Source organism: Anolis carolinensis, unplaced genomic scaffold (assembly GCF_035594765.1).
Source record: "Anolis carolinensis isolate JA03-04 unplaced genomic scaffold, rAnoCar3.1.pri scaffold_13, whole genome shotgun sequence".
Lineage (NCBI taxonomy): Eukaryota > Metazoa > Chordata > Lepidosauria > Squamata > Dactyloidae > Anolis > Anolis carolinensis.
In genome coordinates this window covers 12,951,539-12,972,258 of record NW_026943824.1, presented here as the reverse complement: position 1 = coordinate 12,972,258, position 20,720 = coordinate 12,951,539, and the positions used below count along the sequence as shown (strand labels likewise).

Here is a 20,720-nt window from a genome sequence, read left to right as displayed (position 1 = left end):
GGGCCATTGAGTCCATTCCCCTTCTGTCTTTGTGCACCGAAAGCACAAGCAAAGCACCCCTGACAAATGGCCACCCAGCCTCAATGTTAATAATAATAATAATAATAATAATAATAATAATAATAATAATAATAATAAAGAGGGTTGGAAGAGATCCCTAGGGCCATTGAGTCCAACCCCCTTCTGCCTTTGTGCACCAAAAGTACAAGCAAAGCACCTCTGACAGATGGCCACCCAGCCTCAATGTCAATAATAATAATAATAATAATAATTATTATTATTATTATTATTATTGTGCTGAGGAGCACAACCAAGAGCACCTAACCCATTAGCATTATGGAGAATCAAACCCAAACGAAGTCTATACTGGCTCGGTTGTCGCCCAGGATAAAAAGGACCGCGGTGGATGCTGCTGATTCTGGACATCCATCGACAAGTGGGCTACGGAATCATCAAAACCCAAATGAACAGTCACAGAAGCGGCAAAAATATACAATGCCAGAAAACCGCACAATTATGAAATGCTACTACAAATCTGAACCTCAAAGGCGTGGCTACCAAAAAAGGATGCATCAGCTATGGAAACAAGAGTACCCTGACTCACAGATAACAGAACCCCGACTGGCTGACCAACGAAGATTCATAATCAGAAACAAAGTGCTCAGTGAAGTTGAACTCGAAGAAATCCAGAAAATTTGCAAAGTAGATTACCATCAGACCACAGCACAGACAGCAGCAGAGACTCCAGCAACACTTGGAATGGTGGAACAGATTGAACCAGAAGAAAGTGTGGCGCTTTTGCAAGAATTTGAGGAACCAGCACTTGAAACATCTGTTGAACCACCAGGAACCTTGACAGCAAGACAACAAGAGCTCAAGGATAAGATCATGGCTCATGCTGCAGCAAATGCAATAAGACAGCGGCTCCCAACTCTAAAAACAGTGCCCAAGAGACACCTGGCGCCTCTCATGAAAGATGTGAATGCAGCACTCTCCACTGTCCAAATAACATCAATTGAACAAACAAACCAGTTTGCCTACAGTGCAGCAGTGATAGTAACAGAAGAACTTGGGCTCCTACAACCAAGGCAGCCCCAAAGAAAATCGACTGGAAAACCAAAGTGGAAGGTCAGGCTAGAGTTGAAAATCAAGAAACTTAGATCAGATGCAAGTAACCTGAAAAATATGAAAGAGAGGAAACTGAAGAATGACAAAATCAAGCAATACCTGATCCGAAAGTACTGGCTGAACACCAGAAAAATTGAAGAAGCTTTGGAAATTGTGAAAGAACAAATTACAGCAACAGCCAGAAAAATTGAAAGGTATGAAGCCAGAATCATCCAGTACAGACAAAATCAACTGTTTCAATCAGACCAAAGACGGTTCTACCAGAGTCTGAACCAAACAACAGACACAGTAACCATAAAGCCAGAGAAAACTGCAACAACAAAGTTCTGGAAAGAACTTTGGGAAAATAATAAAAACTACAACAAAAACGCTGGGTGGATAAAGGAGTTTGAAGGAAAATTCTCACAGAACAAAATGGAACTGATGGAAATAACAACTGAAATGATCAGCAAACGAGTGCAAAAAGTCAAGAACTGGACATCGCCTGGTAGTGATCAACTTCATGGATTTTGGCTCAAACATCTGATTAGTTTACATGGAAAAATGGCCCAACAATTCAATGAGATGCTGCAGAAAGGAAGTATCAATGAATGGCTAACAACTGGAAGAACATACCTGATACAAAAGGATCCAGCAAAAGGAGCAGCACCAGGAAACTACAGGCCAATAACGTGTCTGCCCACTATGTTTAAACTACTGACTGGCATCATAGCTGACAGAATTCAAGACTATCTTGAAGAAAAAAACATCTTGCCAGATGAACAGAAAGGCAACAAACGGAAAAGCAGGGGCACAAAAGACCAGTTATTGATTGACAAAATGATTCTGGAGAACTGTAAGAGCCGAAAAGCTAATCTTCACATGACGTGGATTGACTACAAAAAGGCCTTTGACTCACTCCCACACTGCTGGATCATCAAGTGCCTGGACGCCATCGGGATTTGTAAAAACGTTGGCACCTTCATTGAAAACATGATGGAGCACTGGAAAACTGAACTGTTTGTTGGAAATGAAAGCTATGGACTTGTCAACATCAGGAGAGGAATTTTCCAGGGAGATTCATTGTCCCCTCTGCTTTTCATTATTGCCATGATCCCTCTGTCAACAATCTTACAAAAAACAAATCTCAGCTATCAAATATCTAAGAATTCTCACAAAATTTCACATTTGATGTACATGGATGACTTGAAGCTATATGGGAAAACGGAAACTGAAATCCAGTCTCTGACCAACACTGTCCGAATTTTTAGCACTGATATCAACATGGAGTTTGGTTTGGACAAATGTTCGACAGTGGCATTGAAGAAGGGAAAAATCATTGAAAGTGAGGGCATAAATATGCCCAATGGCCAAACAATAAAGTGTCACCAGCCAGAGGCCTATAAATATCTGGGCATACTACAGCTGGACAACATCAAGCATGAACATGTGAAAACTGTGGTCAGCAAAGAATACACACAAAGGGTCAGAAAAATTCTCAAAAGCAAGCTCAATGGAGGCAACACCATCAAGGCCATAAACACCTGGGCCATACCTGTCATAAGATATACAGCTGGCATTATATATTGGACACAGGCGGAACTGGACAATTTGGACAGAAAAACAAGAAAACTCATGACCATTCATCATTCACTGCACCCTCACAGTGATGTTGACCGGCTATATCTGCCTAGAAGATCAGGGGGCAGAGGACTCTTACAAGTAAATCAAGCAGTCAAAGAAGAAGCACATGCCCTGGCAGAATATGTCAAGCAAAGTGAAGAACCTGCTTTGATTGAAGTCAAAAATCAGAAACTCCTCAAAACACAGCAGACAAAAAACCAGTACAAGAAAACCGCACTACAAACTAGAGCTGACAGCTGGCACAACAAAACACTGCATGGAAAGTTCCTTGACAAAATTGAAGGAAAAGCTGATAAGGAGAAGACCTGGCTCTGGCTCACGAATGGGACCCTGAAGAAGGAGACAGAAGGCCTGATCCTTGCAGCCAAGGAGCAAGACATTAGAACAAAGGCAATTAAGGCCAAGATTGAAAAATCAGCTGATGACCCAAAATGCAGACTGTGCAAGGAAACCGACGAAACCATTGATCATATCCTCAGCTGCTGTAAGAAAATCGCACAGACAGACTACAAACAGAGGCACAACTATGTGGCCCAAATGATTCATTGGAACTTATGCCTCAAGTACCACCTCCCAGCAGCAAAGAACTGGTGGGATCACAAACCTGCAAAGGTCATGGAAAATGAACACGCAAAGATACTGTGGGACTTCCGAATCCAGACTGACAAAGTTCTGGAACACAACACACCAGACATCACAGTTGTGGAAAAGAACAAGGTTTGGATCATTGATGTTGCCATCCCAGGTGACAGTCGCATAGATGAAAAACAACAGGAAAAACTCAGCCGCTATCAAGACCTCAAGATTGAACTTCAAAGACTCTGGCAGAAACCAGTACAGGTGGTCCCGGTGGTGATGGGCACACTGGGTGCTGTGCCAAAAGATCTCAGCCGGCATTTGGAAACAATAGACATTGACAAAATCACCATCTGCCAACTGCAAAAGGCCACCCTACTGGGATCTGCACACATCATCAGAAAATACATCACACAGTCCTAGACACTTGGGAAGTGTTCGACTTGTGGTTTTGCGAAACGAAATCCAGCATATCTATCTTGTTTGCTGTGCCATACAACGTCGTTGTGTTGATAATAATAATAATAATAATAATAATAATAATAATAAAGAGGGTTGGAAGAGACCCCTTGGGCCATTTAGTCCAACCCCCTTCTGCCTTTGTGCAGCAAAAGCACAAGCAAAGCACCCCTAACAGATGGCCACCCAGCCTCTATGTTAATAATAATAATAATAATAATAATAACAATAATAATAATAATAAAGAGGGTTGGAAGAGATCCCTTGGGCCATTGAGTCCAACCCCCTTCTGCCTTTGTGCACCAAAAGCACAAGCAAAGCACCCCTGACAGATGGCCACCCAGCCTCTATGTTAATAATAATAATAAGGGTTGTAAGAGAAGAAGAGACCCAAACATGAGCCAGCAATGTGATGCGGCTGCTAAGAAAGCCAACGGGATTCTGTCCTGCATCAATAGGGGAATAGCGTCTAGATCCAGGGAAGTCCTGCTCCCCCTCTATTCTGCCTTGGTCAGACCACACCTGGAATACTGTGTCCAATTCTGGGCACCGCAGATGAAGGGAGATGTTGACAAGCTGGAAAGCGTCCAGAGGAGGGCAACTAAATTGATCAAAGGTCTGGAGAACAAGCCCTATGAGGAGAGGCTCAAAGAACCGGGCATGTTTAGCCTGCAGAAGAGAAGGCTGAGAGGAGACATGATAGCCATGTACAAATATGTGAGGGGAATTCATAGGGAGGAGGGAGGGAGCTTGTTTTCTGCTGCTCTGCAGACTAGGGCACGGAACAATGGCTTCAAACTACAGGAAAGGAGATTCCACCTGAACATTAGGAAGAACTTCCTCACAGTGAGAAGGGCTGTTCAGCAGTGGAACTCTCTGCCCCAGACTGTGGTGGAGGCTCCTTCTTTGGAGGCTTTTAAGCAGAGGCTGGATGGCCATCTGTCGGGGGTGCCATGAATGCGATTTCCTGCTTCTTGGCAGGGGGTTGGACTGGATGGCCCATGAGGTCTCTTCCAACTCTACTATTCAATGATTCAATGATTCTATGACCCCTTGGGTCATTTAGCCCAACCCCCTTCTGCCCTTGTGCCATGGCGGCTGGAAAGATGGCTTCGATGGGCCGCATCCGGCCCCCGGGCCTTAGTTTGGGGACCCCTGGTCTAAGGCTTTACATTCTCTGTTTGTTTTATTTTCTCAAGTTTTCAAAACAATCATGAATACATCTTCTCCCCATAAGATGACACTCTTCTGATTCAAATAACCCATAATGGATTATTTTGACCCTATCTTTCTCCTAACGATCCAGAATCAAAAGCCAAAAGCCAACGTGTTCTGTTTGTTCGCAGTGATCCAGAACTATCTGCCATTCTAGCTTATCATGATATGTCAACCAACTTATTCATTTCCTTAGTTCTGCATCCCTCAGGTGTGCCCCAAGCCTCACCTGTCCTTGGATAATGGCTTTCAGCAGGTGAAGCACGGCGTGTCTGGCTTCGGCCGGCCGGTCCGGCTGCAGCATATCTGCAACGGCCTTCCAGATTGCTTCCACTGCATGCTGACAGCACACAACACTTCCATGTTAGCCACTCAAAAATGTCCATGGTGGACTAATAACAACAACAACAATACTACTACTGCTAAAAAATGTTTATTTATTACCCGCCTCTCCTTTTGGCTTGAGGGAGGGCACAACATAGTTAAATTCATCTATAAAATCACATATTAAAACATAGTTACAATGCAACCATAAAAGTATATATTAAAACATAACTACCCGAGACAAAAGTTAAAACACAATCAACATAGAATGTGATTAAAACTTTTTAATATAGACTTTGCTGCTTTCCACAGTTTCAGGAATTCAACTGAGGTCTTGGAATATACATTGGAATATATTTCCTGTGGAATTGGGGTTGTATCATATTCCGTAACTGATCATAACCTGCTTCCCTTTTAGATCTACTCAGTCTTAGTTCTTATTAGTGCTTCTTCTTCTCTCCTCCTCATAAAGTCATTTCATTACAATTCTTAATTCTGCAGCAGGTTTATTGGAAGGATCATGTAAAAATGCATCAAGCGACAATAATATGTTCGAAAAGCTACGGTGGAGATCTTTGCCTCCAATAAGATTAGAAACTCTCTCTTGTACTACAGGAGAAAATAGAAGATTTCTGAAAAAAACAAACTCCAACCTCCCTATGATCCAAATCCAAAACGCTCACTCACCATGTTCAAGCTATGCCCATGCTTGCTGTGTTGATACGATAAAGTGGCATTGAGACGATCATACACTAAACCAGGTCCAAATTATATATATGTTCTTACTCAAAGCCCTGCACACTCACCTCTTCAAATTTTTTAGTTTTTGCTACTTCACAGATTTGGCCAATGGCTTTAATCCGGTTGTTCAAGCCACATTCTGGGCTCAGTTCCTGCAAAGAAAGGAGGCAGGTGAGACACATAGTGGCAAGTACCAAAGACCATGTGAATCTGCTTTGAGCTGCAAGGAGAGATGGCTAATCATCATTTACATATTAGAAGGCAGAAGCCAGTGAGAATGGCCATATGCTGCAGGATGGCCTGCAAAAACAAAGTTTTGGCAGTTTAATACACGTTTTCCATGATTTTATGAAAGAACCCATTAGGAAATGACATTTATAACCCAGGAACAAAAATCATATTAGATGCTGTGATTCCTGATTCTCAACCAACACAACGTTACCTTGAGTATCTCTGCCGTGATGATGAATTCGGTCTGCTTCCCTTCCGATGACTTCGAATTGGGCCTGGACTGCCCCAGGCCTAAGAGGCTCTTGAACTTCTCCTTCAGACCCGGGTCCTTGCTCTGAGGCTTGGCCATCCTTCACTGGGAGAGCATTGAGGAATCTGGGCAGATGAATAAACAAAATAAAATGGCATCAAGAATAATATAGTTAATAACTCCCCTCTTATAATGACCAAATACCATTAAATGAACAACCACCAAAGTGAAACATACCTCATTAGAAGCACTCAACTGCCTAACAGCACCGTAATTATTATGACAGGCATTCCCCAAGTTATGAACAAAATAGGTTCTGTAGGTTTGTTCTTAAATTTGTATATAAGTCAGAACAGGTACTTTTTAAAGTGTAACTTCAGCCACATATATGCAATATTTGAATAGCATATATGCAATATTTGAATAGCATACATGCAATATTTGATTAGCATATAGGGGAAGGTTAGGGGCCCCTGGTGGCACAGTATGTTAAAGCGCTGAGCTGCTGAACTTGCGGACCAAAAGGTCCCAGGTTCAAATCCCGGGAGTGGAATGAGCGCCCGCTGTTAGCCCCAGCTCCTGCCAACCTAGCAGTTCGAAAACATGCAAATGTGAGTAGATCAATAGGTACTGCTCCGGCGGGAAGGTAACGGCGCTCCATGCAGTCATGCTGGCCACATGAGCTTGGAGGTGTCTACAGACAACGCCGGCTCTTCGGCTTAGAAATGGAGATGAGCACCAACCCCCAGAGTCGGTCACGACTGGACTTAACGTCAGGGGAAAACTTTTACTTTACCTTATAGGGGAAGGTTAACAACCCTGAGATTGAGTTGCTGTGAGTTTTCCGTGCTGTATGGCCATGTTCCAGAAGCATTCTCTCTTGACGTTTCACCCACATCTATGGGCGAAACGTCACATACCATATATCAAGGGAACCACTGACCACATAGGGAAGCTGATGACTTCTTACAAACTATCTACAGACCCACTAAGAAAATCCAACAAATGTTACACTCAGCGAAGGACAAGAGGGATCCTCTCACCTCTGCAGGAGTCTACCGTATACCAAGTAGCTGTGGACAAGTCTACATAGGGACCCCCAAACACAGCATTGCCCAAACACGAATCAAGGAACTTGAAAGGCACTGCAGACTAATCCAACCAGAGAAGTCTGCCATAGCAGAGCACTTGATGAACTAACCTGGTCACAGCATATTATTGGAGAACACAGAAATGCTGGACTATTCTAGCAACCACCATGTCAGACTACACAGAGAAGCCATTGAAATCAACAAGTACAGTAGAGTCTCACTTATCCAACACTCGCTTATCCAACGTTCTGGATTATCCAACGCATTTTTGTAGTCAATGTTTTCAATACATCGTGATATTTTGGTGGTAAATTCGTAAATACAGTAATTACTACATAGCATTACTGCGTACTGAACTACCTTTTCTGTCAAATTTGTTGTATAACATGATGTTTTGGCGCTTAATTTGCAAAATCATAACCTAATTTGATGTTTAATAGGCTTTTCCTTAATGCCTCCTTATTATCCAATATATTCGCTTATCCAACATTTTGCCGCCCTGTTTATGTTGGATAAGTGAGACTCTACTGCAGGGGTCCTCAAACTTTTTAAGCCGAGGGCCGGTCCACAATCCTTCAGACTGTTAAGGGGCCGGATTATCATTTGAAAAAAAATACAAACAAATTCCGATGCACACTGCATATGACTTATTTGTAGTGCAAAAGCAACAAGAACAACAAGAACAATGAAAGAACAATACAATATTTAAAAATAAAAACAATTTTAACCAACATAAATTTATCAGGATTTCAATGGGAAGTGTGGTCCTGCTTCTGGCCAATGAGATAGTCAAGTTAATTAGGGTTGTTGTTGTTGTTGTTGTTGTTGTGTGCCTTCAAGTCATTTCAGACTTTGGGTGAGCCTAAGTCTAAAATGTATTTATTATTTATTTACTGCATTTATTTACTACATTTGTATCACACCCTTCTCACCCCAAAGGAGACTCAGAGTGGCTTACAAATTATATGTACATACAATATATTATATTATTAGCATAGCATAATATTAGCATTATATATTACTATATTGAACTATACCACTATACTGTAATATTATTAGTAATATTATATGTAATATAGAATATATAATTAATATTATTATATTGTATTAGTATTAGTGTTATATTGTATTACATTATAATATTATTATCAATATTATATGTATATACAATATATTATATTATAAAACTGAGGGCGGGGGCCAGGTAAATGACCTCAGAGGGCCGCATCCGGCCCCCGGGCCTTAGTTTGGGGACCCCTGCTCTACTGTATGTGGACAATTACAGTACATCCGAAAGAAGAAAACCATGAAAACGAACAAAAACTGGCTCCCAGTATTAAAAAACTCTAAAATCAGGACAGCAAATAAAGAGCAACACTCTGAAAACAGAAGAATTCCAGGCAGGAAACAATCAGGGCCAGCTAACACCTCCCAAAAAAGGATCCCTGAGGCAGGAAGCATCCAGGCTTTGAAGCTGCAAGGCCATTCAATGCTAATTGCAATATTCACAACAGACAAGAGTTTGTTCTCCCACCCTGGACATTATTCCACAGGTATATAAACCCCAACAGGCCTCACAACCTCTGCGGATGCCTACCACAGATGCAGGCGAAACGTCAGGAGAGAGTGCTTCTAGAACATGGCCATACATCCCGGAAAACTCACAGCAACCCAGTCATTCTGGCCATGAAAGCCTTCGACAACACCATCCCCCGTTAATTACCAATAATTAACCCCCCTCCGCTAATTACCGGCTCCCTCAGCTGCTCTCTCCTCTTTCTGGCTCCCAAACGGTGTCCCGCCCCCTCCAGGCGGAAACCCAGCTCCACTTCCGGTTTTCACCGTAAGGGGGAAAGAGATTCGTACGGATGCCCGCTAAGGACTTTCCAGCCCGCTTCGAATAGCGGAGGCGCATGCGCACTGGGAGAAGCGTGCTCTGGCTCCTGCTAAGCAAAACAAAAGGTGAAATTTTGGAGGAATAGAAGCAACAGGGTGCAAGGGCTGCACTTCGTATCTCTTCTTTCTGACCGTTTTAAATGCCTCTTGTCGTTTTCCTTTTTTGGACTACACTTCCCAGAATCTCCCTTTGCTGCTGCTGGGAGTTGTAGTCCTCCAAAAGGGCTCTGCTTTCCATTCCTTTGCATGGCTTTCATTGCATTCCCAGTTGCTAGTTTTCATTATAACCTAATATAGGGGTCAGGGTAGGTACTTAGTTTGGACTGCAAATCCCAGCAGCTGCAGACTTAGGCGATGTGATGGAAAGTTATGACAATTGCAGGCTAACTCTGCATGCATCCGCACTGTCTGATTACTGCAGTTCGATACCACTTTTAAGTGCTTTGTCTCAATGCGTGGCAATCCTGGGAGTTGTAGTAAGGCAGGAATGAAGGGGTAGGAGGAAATGGCCATATAAGGAGGTACGAGCAGGCCAGGAACACAGCCGATGGGTTATCACATGGTTTCCCTGAAATCATGTGTTTTGAGAGAAACGAAAGTAATGAAATGTAATACTGCACCACAAATATGCACCAATGGTTTGATATGTGGGCGGTCGTAAACTGAACCCACTGAATTGTATAAATAGACACTCGACCCTGTCTGCGGCGTTCTCCCTTTTGAGCATCTAGTTGTGCGTGGGATGAACCTCTGCAGCTGCAGGAAACTTTTAGTAAACTGCTTTCTTTGGGAAAAAGAAAAAACCTCCAGTTGTCTGTCTCCTACTTCCACTGCGTCCGCACAGACACACGAGAAGCCGGGAAGAGGGGAAATCTGGTTTCCGCTACATTTTCTGGTGACCCCGACGTGATTCCACAATAAGACGGGCCAGGAGATCGGAGACGGATCCCGTTGGCGGGACGGTCCCAACTCGGCGGTGGGGGCCAGAGGCAACTACCGTGAGACGAGAAGGGGCCCCTGAATATTGTAAGACCGGCTGCGGTACTTGCCTCTGATGCCAACGCCGGCCGACGGTGGGAGCCGCAACGACAGCGAGGTTCCAAAGAAACCAGGCAGGGAAAAGGATCCAGGGAAAAGTCCAGGGGCGAAGGTTGGTCCGACGTCTACAGCAATCTGGCAAGTATAGTGGTTAAAATGAGACACTAAGGGAACACAGTTACCAGCGCCGGGAGGGGACACACAAAGGTTCCCAGGGAGGTATAAAAGGGTTTCTGTCTTGTGATTCCTGACACACACCGTTGAGTGTCCAGGTGCCCAGTCCAAGGCAGTCCCCTCTATTAGGCAGGATGGGAGGCAGTGGGTTCAAATCCACCACCCCATTACAGTGTATGTTAGATAATTTCGGCTCAGTTGCAAGTAGAGCCGTAGAAGGAATTCCCCAGAGAACAAGACTTGTGAGGGTGCCCCAAGACCAAGTCGTGCAGGGCTCATGAGGAGTCGCAACTCCCGGGGAAAGGAAAAAAAAAAAAACTGTTTGATTTCTTTGTCATATGTGGGAAATAATGAGTTTCAAGTTCTGCATGTTTCGTGGTAATATTGAAGTGAAAATGAAAAATGAGTCTATAGATTTACACAAAAAATGTTGAGCACAAATATCTAGAAATGTTTTATTACGGTTGAAAAAATCTGATTCGAAGAGGTTCTGTCTGTGTTAGTTTGCTTTTGCTGACAAGCTGCAGAGAGGCAGAAAAAGGGAGGGAGTTAAAGTGGTGTTGAGGCTCAGAAAGTTTTTTTTTTTCCCCTTGTTATTTCTGAGGAACAAAGGCTGTTTTCTTAAAAAGTTTTCTTTTGCACCTGGGCCTCATGCCAAAAAGATAGTGGGAAAATCTTGACAGTTCAAGGTAAAAACTCCCTGTTATTCTGGTTAAACTCAGGCGAAATGCCCAGAGGAAGATAATGGAATTCCAGTGGACAGCCAAGGTCAATGAAAGCCGCTGTGAAATGTAATGTGAATTTAATATGAAAAAAAAAAAGAAAGAAAGAAAATGATGATGTAAATGTGTGTATATATATATATATATATAATATTTTGGGGTTCTGTCTTTCACCTGGATCTTAAATCCTTGCTTTGGACTTATTTTGGGACAACTGGGTGAGAATGTTTTCATGAGCTGAGAGAGAGTGTGTGACTTTATCTAAACAACTAACCACTAATCAGAATTCCTGTGGACTTTGTGTGAATGAGATGTATGTGTTGAATTCAAAATGCATAAAGAGTTATAAACAATGTTAGTAGATTTGTTCAGAAGCAATTCGGAAGCTGTAGATATTTTTTTTTTTGAAAAAAAAAATGGTCTTAGGCTTGAAAAAAAAAAATCCTTGTTTTGAAAGAACAATGCTTCAGTGTTTTTAGAGAACATGGTGCTACAGACTTTAAACCCCTTACAGGTTATAGGGAAATGTTGGAGGTTCTTTTTTTTGCAGCACTTTGGAATACAAGGAGAGGAGTTATTGGTTGTAGAGACTTTGTATGGAAAACTGTCACAAGTTGGCAGTGCAAGAAAAAATATATATATATATATTTGTTTTTGAAAAAAAAAAAAAAAATTGACCCCATATTCCTGACACAGAAGGATTAAGAACTGACATTGATTTTTAAATTTTTTTTTATTGACATTTTATTCAAAAAGGGAGCTAGTGCTTCATAATAATTTTGTGAGATTTGGATTCTGGACTTTGTGACTTTGGCCCAACTCTTTCTAAAGGTTACGGAAAGGGAGGACTAGGACTTTTGTAAAATGGGACATTAGATCCTGCAAATAGGGGCATTTTTTCCATCGCCCCCAGCCTGGATTTTGCCAGATTTGAGAAGCGGCAGGAGGCTTTTCAACGTGTGTTACTAACAAATTTTGATCTGTTCAACGAGTCGGTGTAAAAGGGGAATTGAGTAAGTTTAACACTGCAGCAGGACTGGAGTGGAAGATTGCATTGCAGCAAGTGGATACACGATTGTTAAATCGTTTGCGGAAAGGAAAAGAAAAAGATGCGGAGAAGAAAGATTTTGTTGGATTTCAAGACAGATGAGTGTGTTGTCAAAGGCACAACCTCTGAGGAGGCCTGCCGTGGATGTGAGCGAAACGACTAGAGAGAGTGCTTCAAGAGCCATACAGCCTGGAAGGATGAGTGTTTCCCTCCCCTTCTTTTCCCTCTCATTGTTTTTTGCTACAGGTCCTGAACTCCTGTATGGGATAAAACCCAGAAGTCTATGAGACATGTTTATTGAGAGGCCTGGGAGGGCCTATAGGTGTTGCTGAGTGCTAAGGCTGTGATGGAGTGTGGCATCAGGCTGGAGGCTGTAAGGGCTGACCAACTCAACAACATACAATTTTCTATTTTGACCCAACTCTCCTGGTTAGGACCTTTTGTAACGGGACATTGCAAATAATTCGGATTTTTGCCGGATTTGAGAGACAATGAGGGACTTTTTATATGCCATCTAACAACCTTGCTTTTTAAGCCAAAAGGAGGATATAGCACGGAGACAATGTGACAAAGAATAAAATAAGTTAACCATTGCAGCAGGACCAGAGTAAAAAGGATTACTGCAGATCGCGGAAGAAGGCCCATGGAGGAATCATTTCTTAAGAGGCCATGGAGGGGTCGTTTGGGAGCTGAATAGTGGCCTACCTGCCCCACCCGTGGAGAGACAAGGGATTTCAACAAGATTGGCTGAGACAAAAGTGATGCCGAACAGGATGATCGACAGATGGGTAATCCGTTCCCCCTCCCCCATTTCTCTCTCACTGTCTTCCTGTTTTCTTTTTCAGCTTTTTTTTTTTGGACTCCTGTTCCTAAATTGGAGATCCATAAGGCATTGTTACTGAGAGGCCTGTTTTCCAAAATGGAGATCCATAAGGCATTATTACTGGAAGGCCTGTTTTGGAATCCAAAACGCGCAGGAGTTTAAGTCTACCCCACGCCACACACTGGGTATACTGAGTATGACAGCTAAAGCCCTGTGAGAGATGGAGATTTTCTTTACAGATTTTTCTTTACACAGAGACAATTCTTAGAGACTAGAGACTTGATTGGACAAAGAGACTTTCTTCAAATTAACTGAACATTATTCCTTTGATCAAGGAAGAGGAAACACACCCCCAGTTTGACTTTATGCCAAAGACTGAAAAGACCTGAAAGTTGGACATGTATGTGAATGGCCACCTCTGGCCATAGCAACAAATCCATCATCGGAAGAAGCCAAATGACTGGGCTAGATCAGAATTCTACTGTGGACTATGTCCTTTCTAAAACCTGATTAATATTTTTAATCCTCATGTGTTGTTTACCTCTGGTGATGAAACTATGTACAAATGCTATTCTGCGCTCATTTTCCACTGAAAAGATAGCTTGGCTACAAGCTAGAAGGGATTGGAGGGACCCATAAGTCTGCTCATTTAGTTTGCTTCAGCTTTTGTATACACGCTTCGCAAAAAAAAAAAAAAAAAAAAAAAAAAAATGGGGGAATAAGGCAGGAATGAAGGGGTAGGAGGAAATGGCCATATAAGGAGGTACGAGCAGGCCAGGAACACAGCCGATGGGTTATCACATGGTTTCCCTGAAATCATGTGTTTTGAGAGAAACGAAAGTAATGAAATGTAATACTGCACCACAAATATGCACCAATGGTTTGATATGTGGGCGGTCGTAAACTGAACCCACTGAATTGTATAAATAGACACTCGACCCTGTCTGCGGCGTTCTCCCTTTTGAGCATCTAGTTGTGCGTGGGATGAACCTCTGCAGCTGCAGGAAACTTTTAGTAAACTGCTTTCTTTGGGAAAAAGAAATCTGGTTTCCGCTACAGTAGTTTGGTGATGCACCAAACTACGAAAAGTCTTTGTCAAATTACAGCTCCCAGGATTGCCGTGCATTGAGACAAAGCAATTAAAGTGGCACAGAACTGCAGTTATTCGACAGTGCAGAGGCACCCAGAGTTAGCCTTGACCTAAGTCAACCTGGTCTTTGGAGGTCTCTTTGCTTACTTATAGCCTTATGAGATCGTCTAGATGGTCTTTGAAAGTCTCTTTGCTTAGCTACAGCCTTATGAGACCATCTAGATGACTTTTGGAGGTCACTTTCCTTACCTATGGTCCTATGAGACCGTCTTACCTATGGTTTTATGAGATTGTCTAGATGGCCTTTGGGGGCCCCTTTCCTTACCTATGGCCTTATGAGACCATCTAGATTGCTTTTGGAGGTCACTTTCCTTACCTATGGTCATATGAGACTATCGAGATGGCCTTTGAGGGCCCCTTTTCTTACCTATGGTTTTATGAGATTGTCTAGATGGCCTTTGGGGGGCCCTTTCCTTACCAATGTTCTTATGAGACCATCTAGATGGTCTTTGGAGGTCTCCTTCCTTACCTATGGTCTTATGAGATTGTCTAGATGGTCTTTAAGGGTCCCTTTCCTTATCTATGGTCTTCTGATGGCCTGATGAGGTCATCTAGATGGCCTCTGAGGGTCCCTTTCCTTACCTATGGTCTTATGAGACCATCTAGATGGTCTTTGAGGTCCCTTTCCTTACCTATGGTCTTATGAGACTGTCTAGATGGCCTTTGAGGGTCCCTTTCCTTACCTATGGTCTTATGAGACCATCTAGATGGTCTTTGAGGTCCCTTTCCTTACCTATGGTCTAATGAAACCATCTAGATGGTCTTTGAGGTCCCTTTCCTTACCTATGGTCTAATGAAACCATCTAGATGGTCTTTGAGGTCCCTTTCCTTACCTATGGTCTAATGAAACCATCTAGATGGTCTTTGAGGTCCCTTTCCTTACCTATGGTCTTATGAGACCATCTAGATGGTCTTTGAGGTCCCTTTCCTTACCTATGGTCTTATGAGACTGTCTAGATGGCCTTTGAGGTCCCTTTCCTTACCTATGGTCTTATGAGACCATCTAGATGGTCTTTGAGGTCCCTTTCCTTACCTATGGTCTAATGAAACCATCTAGATGGTCTTTGAGGTCCCTTTCCTTACCTATGGTCTTATGAGACCATCGAGATGGTCTTTGAGGTCCCTTTCCTTACCTATGGTCTTATGAGACTGTCTAGATGGCCTTTGAGGGTCCCTTTCCTTACCTATGGTCTTATGAGACCATCTAGATGGTCTTTGAGGTCCCTTTCCTTACCTATGGTCTTATGAGACCATCTAGATGGCCTTTGAGGGTCCCTTTCCTTACCTATGGTCTTATGAGATCATCTAGATGGTCTTTGAGGTCCCTTTCCTTACCTATGGTCTTATGAGACCATCTAGATGGCCTTTGAGGTCCCTTTCCTTACCTATGGTCTTATGAGACCATCTAGATGGTCTTTGAGGTCCCTTTCCTTACCTATGGTCTTATGAGACCATCTAGATGGCCTTTGAGGGTCCCTTTCCTTACCTACGGTCTTATGAGACCATCTAGATGGTCTTTGAGGTCCCTTTCCTTACCTATGGTCTTATGAGACCATCTAGATGGTCTTTGAGGTCCCTTTCCTTACCTATGGTCTTATGAGACCATCTAGATGGCCTTTGAGGGTCCCTTTCCTTACCTATGGTCTTATGAGACCATCTAGATGGTCTTTGAGGTCCCTTTCCTTACCTATGGTCTTATGAGACCATCTAGATGGCCTTTGAGGTCCCTTTCCTTACCTATGGTCTTATGAGACCATCTAGATGGTCTTTGAGGTCCCTTTCCTTACCTATGGTCTTATGAGACCATCTAGATGGCCTTTGAGGGTCCCTTTCCTTACCTACGGTCTTATGAGACCATCTAGATGGTCTTTGAGGTCCCTTTCCTTACCTATGGTCTTATGAGACCGTTAGATGGCCTTTAAGGGTCCCTTTCCTTACCTATGATCTTATGAGACCATCTAGATGGTCTTTGAGGTCCCTTTCCTTACCTATGGTCTTATGAGACCATCTAGTTCTGGGGTCCCCAAACTTTTTAAACAGGGGGCCAGTTCACAATCCTTTGGACTGTTGGAGGGCCGGACTATAGTTGGCCACCGAGCAATAATCTATATATATAAAAGGGTAATGAAATTTCGGCCTAGGACAAAACAACAAAACTACACATCCCAGAAACACTAAACTTGGCAGCACAACCCCTCATCCATGCCTCTACGTTCATACAACAAAAAGAAAAGAAAGATAAAGTCCTAATTAGAGGGAGAGGAATAACTGCTTTCATCCAATTGCTGCCAGTTAGAAGGCTAAGCTCCGCCCACTTGGTCTCCTAGCAACCCACTCACCCCAGGGGACAGGCAGAGTTAGGCCTCACGTAGGTCTCTTCCACACTACCTATAAAATACAGATTATCTGATTTCCCATACTACCGTACTTCGCCACAGCAACGCATGGCCGGGCACAGCTAGTTAATAATAATAATAATAATAATAATAATAATAATAATAATAATAATAATAAATAACAGCAATAATAATAAAAAGAGGTTTGGAAGAGACCCTTTGGGCCATTGAGTCCAATCCCCTTCTGTCTTTGTGCACCGAAAACACAAGCAAAGCACCCCTGACAGATGGCCACCCAGCCTCAATGTTAATAATAATAATAATAATAATAATAATAGCAATAATAATAATAAAAGGGTTGGAAGAGACCCTTTGGGCCATTGAGTCCAATCCCCTTCTGCCTTTGTGCACCGAAAGCACAAGCAAAGCACCCCTGACAGATGGCCACCCAGCCTTAATGCTATTAATAATAATAATAATAATAATAATAATAATAATAATAGGGGTTGTAAGAGAAAAAGAGACCCCTTGGGTCATTTAGCCCAACCCCCTTATGTCCTTGTGCCATGGGGGCCGGATAAATGGCTTCGATGGGCCGCATCCGGCCCCCGGGCCTTAGTTTGGGGACCCCTGATCTAGATGGTCTTTGGAGGTCTCTTTGCTTACCTATGGTCTTATGAGACCATCTAGATGGTCTTTTGAGGTCCCTTTTCTTACCTATGGTCTTATGAGATTGCCTAGATGGTCTTTAAGGGTCCCTTTCCTTATCTATGGTCTTCTGATGGCCTGATGAGGTCATCTAGATGGCCTTTGAGGGTCCCTTTCCTTACCTATGGTCTTATGAGACCGTCTAGATGGCCTTTAAGGGTCCCTTTCCTTACCTATGGTCTTCTGATGGCCTGATGAGGTCATCTAGATGGCCTTTGAGGGTCCCTTTCCTTACCTATGGTCTTATGAGACCGTCTAGATGGCCTTTAAGGGTCCCTTTCCTTACCTATGGTCTTCTGATGGCCTGATGAGGTCATCTAGATGGCCTTTGAGGTCCCTTTCCTTACCTATGGACTTACGAGACCATCTAGATGGCCTTTGAGGGTCCCTTTCCTTACCTATGGTCTTATGAGACCATCTAGATGGTCTTTCAGGTCCCTTTCCTTACCTATGGTCTTCTGATGGCCTGATGAGGTCATCTAGATGGCCTTTGAGGTCCCTTTCCTTACCTATGGACTTACGAGACCATCTAGATGGCCTTTGAGGGTCCCTTTCCTTACCTATGGTCTTATGAGACCATCTAGATGGTCTTTCAGGTCCCTTTCCTTACCTATGGTCTTCTGATGGCCTGATGAGGTCATCTAGATGGCCTTTGAGGTCCCTTTCCTTACCTATGGACTTATGAGACCATCTAGATGGCCTTTGAGGGTCCCTTTCCTTACCTATGGTCTTATGAGACCATCTAGATGGCCTTTGAGGGTCCCTTTCCTTACCTATGGTCTTATGAGACCATCTAGATGGCCTTTGAGGATCCCTTTCCTTACCTATGGTCTTATGAGACCATCTAGATGGTCTTTGAGGTCCTTTTCCTTACCTATGGTCTTATGAGACCATCTAGATGGTCTTTGGAGACCTCTTTGCTTACCTATGGTCTTATGAGATTTTCTAGATCAGGGGTCACCAAACTAAGGCTGATGTGTCAGATGTGGCCCTCCAAGGTCATTGACCTGGCCTCTGTCCTAAACTTTGGACCTTGTTGTTGTTTATTCATTCAGTCCTTTCCGAATCTTTGTGACCATAGGGTTGACCTAAGTCTGAGATGACTTGAAGGCACACAACAACAATAATCCTAATTTTGTACTACAGTAGAGTCTCGCTTATCCAACGTTCTGGATTATCCAACGCTTTTTTGTAGTCAGTGTTTTCAATACATCATGATATTTTGGTGCCAAGTTCGTAAATACAGTAATTTCTACATAGCATTACTGTGTATTGAACTACTTTTCTGTCAAATTTGTGATATAACATGATGTTTTGATGCTTAATTTGTAAAAGCATAACCTAATTTGATGTTTAATAGGCTTTTCCTTAATCCCTCCTTATTATCCAACATATTCGCTTATCCAATGTTCTGCCGGCCCGTTTATGTTGATAAGTGAGACTCTACTGTATTTCATCCTAGTCCGGCCCCCCAACAGTCTGAGGGACTGTGAATCGGCCCTCCACTTAAAAAGTTTGAGGACCCCTGGTGTAGATGTTTGTAGATGATATACTGCTACTATGTCAAACTAGAACTCCCATCTCATGAGTACATGGCAGCTCCAACTGATGCCAAAATTACATTAATATGACAGTGTAGATGAGACTGATTCACCAAGTTTTTTTTCCTTCCAGCATCCGGTGGAATCCTGGCCCGAAAGAGGAGCAAAGTCCACATTGCCTATGACTCTCCTGGAGAAAATGGGGCCAAGGAGGCACCCAAAAGGAAGAGATGGGAGCCCCGGAATTGGGAGCAGCACCTGAGCAACATTCGGGAAATGAGGAAGGCGAAAGATGCTCCCGTGGACCAGATGGGAGCCGGGAAATGCTACGACGCCGATGCCCTTCCGGAGGTGAGGCCGGTGCATCCGCACTGTGGGATTAATGCCGTTTTGGCACCACTTCTTCTTTCTTTTTTTAAAATAAGTTTTATTAGATTTTCAAATAAAATTTACAGTGAAAGTGTGAGAACAAATGGGTTTTTAGGAAAGGGGTTGAAGGAAATAGGTGAAAGAGGAAGAAAAATAAGGGGGAGAGGGAATAAAACGGGGATAAAAAAGAAAAAAGAATATTTCTAGATACAGTAGAGTCTCACTTATCCAACATTCTGGATTATCCAACACCTTTTTGTAGTCAATGTTTTCAATATATCGTGATATTTTGGTGCTAAATTCATAAATACAGTAATTACTACATAGCATTAATGTGTAATGAACTACTTTTTTCTGTCAAATTTGTTGTATAACATGATGTTTTGGTGCTTAATTTGTAAAATCATAACCTATTTTGGTGTTTAATAGGCTTTTTCTTAATCTCTCCTTATTATCCAACATATTCGCTTATCCAACATTCTGCCAGCCCGTTTATGTTGGATAAGTGAGACTACTGTATTCATGACAAGAGGGAGAGAGAGAGAAAAAATTAAGATTAAAATAAAATAAAATAAAAGAATTGACTTCTATCTCTTACACAGATACTTTAAAAAAGTTTTTTGGATTTCTTTTTCTTGTTTTTTTTTCTCTTTAGTGTCAGCATCTTCTTACATTCAATCTATGTCAACAAAACATCTGTTTAAATTAACACCTTCATTTGCTTTTCCCTCAAATAATTTTTTATCAGATCCCAATTTGTTTGCTTTTTTGGTATGCCATGATTATTTTTTAATAAATACGTCAATTTATCCATATTCATTATTTCCAGCACCTTATTTAACCAGCAGCTTAACTCAGGGTTTTCTTTCTTTTTCCAATACTTGGCATATATTATTCTTGCCGTTTTGGCACCACTTCTAACTGCTGTGGCTCGAGGCTGTAGAGTCCTGGTAGATGTAGTTTTCTAAGGTCTTGAGCCTTCTCTGCCCAAAGGTGCTTCCACGCTGTAGAACAAATTCACTTATAACTGCTATAGTCCCATAGAAGTTGTTGTTTTGACCCTCTTTGGGTTTCTCTGCCCAATAGTGGCAAACTAAAACTCCCAGGATCCCACAGCACTGAGCCCTGACAATTCAAGTGATACCAAACTTGAATTGGTTAATTATTGGATACTACATCTTGATTTTTGGGGGTTACTTATTGGATACTAGATCTTGATTTTGTGGGGTTAGTTATTAGATACTAGATCTTGATTTTGTGGGGTTAGTTATTGGATA

The 20,720-nt window shown here is 42.5% G+C and overlaps 2 protein-coding genes across 10 annotated transcripts in view; one reads left to right on the top strand and one right to left on the bottom strand.

Moving 5' to 3' along the window:
• Positions 1-9,475, bottom strand: part of tsc2 (TSC complex subunit 2) — a 78,262-nt gene extending 68,787 nt beyond the window's left edge. For 2 of the 5 annotated variants that reach the window (XM_062964288.1, XM_062964290.1), the window contains exons 1-4: positions 9,390-9,475; positions 6,509-6,672; positions 6,132-6,218; positions 5,231-5,341 (exon numbers count right to left, since the gene is read on the bottom strand). In XM_062964288.1, coding sequence (XP_062820358.1) covers positions 5,231-5,341; positions 6,132-6,218; positions 6,509-6,646 — 336 coding nt within the window. In that variant the 5' untranslated portion in view covers positions 6,647-6,672; positions 9,390-9,475. Of the gene's footprint in view, positions 1-5,230; positions 5,342-6,131; positions 6,219-6,508; positions 6,673-9,235; positions 9,347-9,389 lie in introns of those variants that run through there. The other 3 variants (XM_062964292.1, XM_062964293.1, XM_062964289.1) reach the window with 2 other exon arrangements.
• nthl1 (nth like DNA glycosylase 1) overlaps positions 9,468-20,720 on the top strand; it is a 76,387-nt gene continuing 65,134 nt past the window's right edge. For 3 of the 5 annotated variants that reach the window (XM_062964303.1, XM_062964302.1, XM_062964300.1), the window contains exons 1-2: positions 9,470-9,600; positions 19,208-19,425. In XM_062964303.1, coding sequence (XP_062820373.1) covers positions 9,552-9,600; positions 19,208-19,425 — 267 coding nt within the window. In that variant the 5' untranslated portion in view covers positions 9,470-9,551. Of the gene's footprint in view, positions 9,601-19,207; positions 19,426-20,720 lie in introns of all 5 variants that reach the window. The other 2 variants (XM_062964299.1, XM_062964298.1) reach the window with 2 other exon arrangements.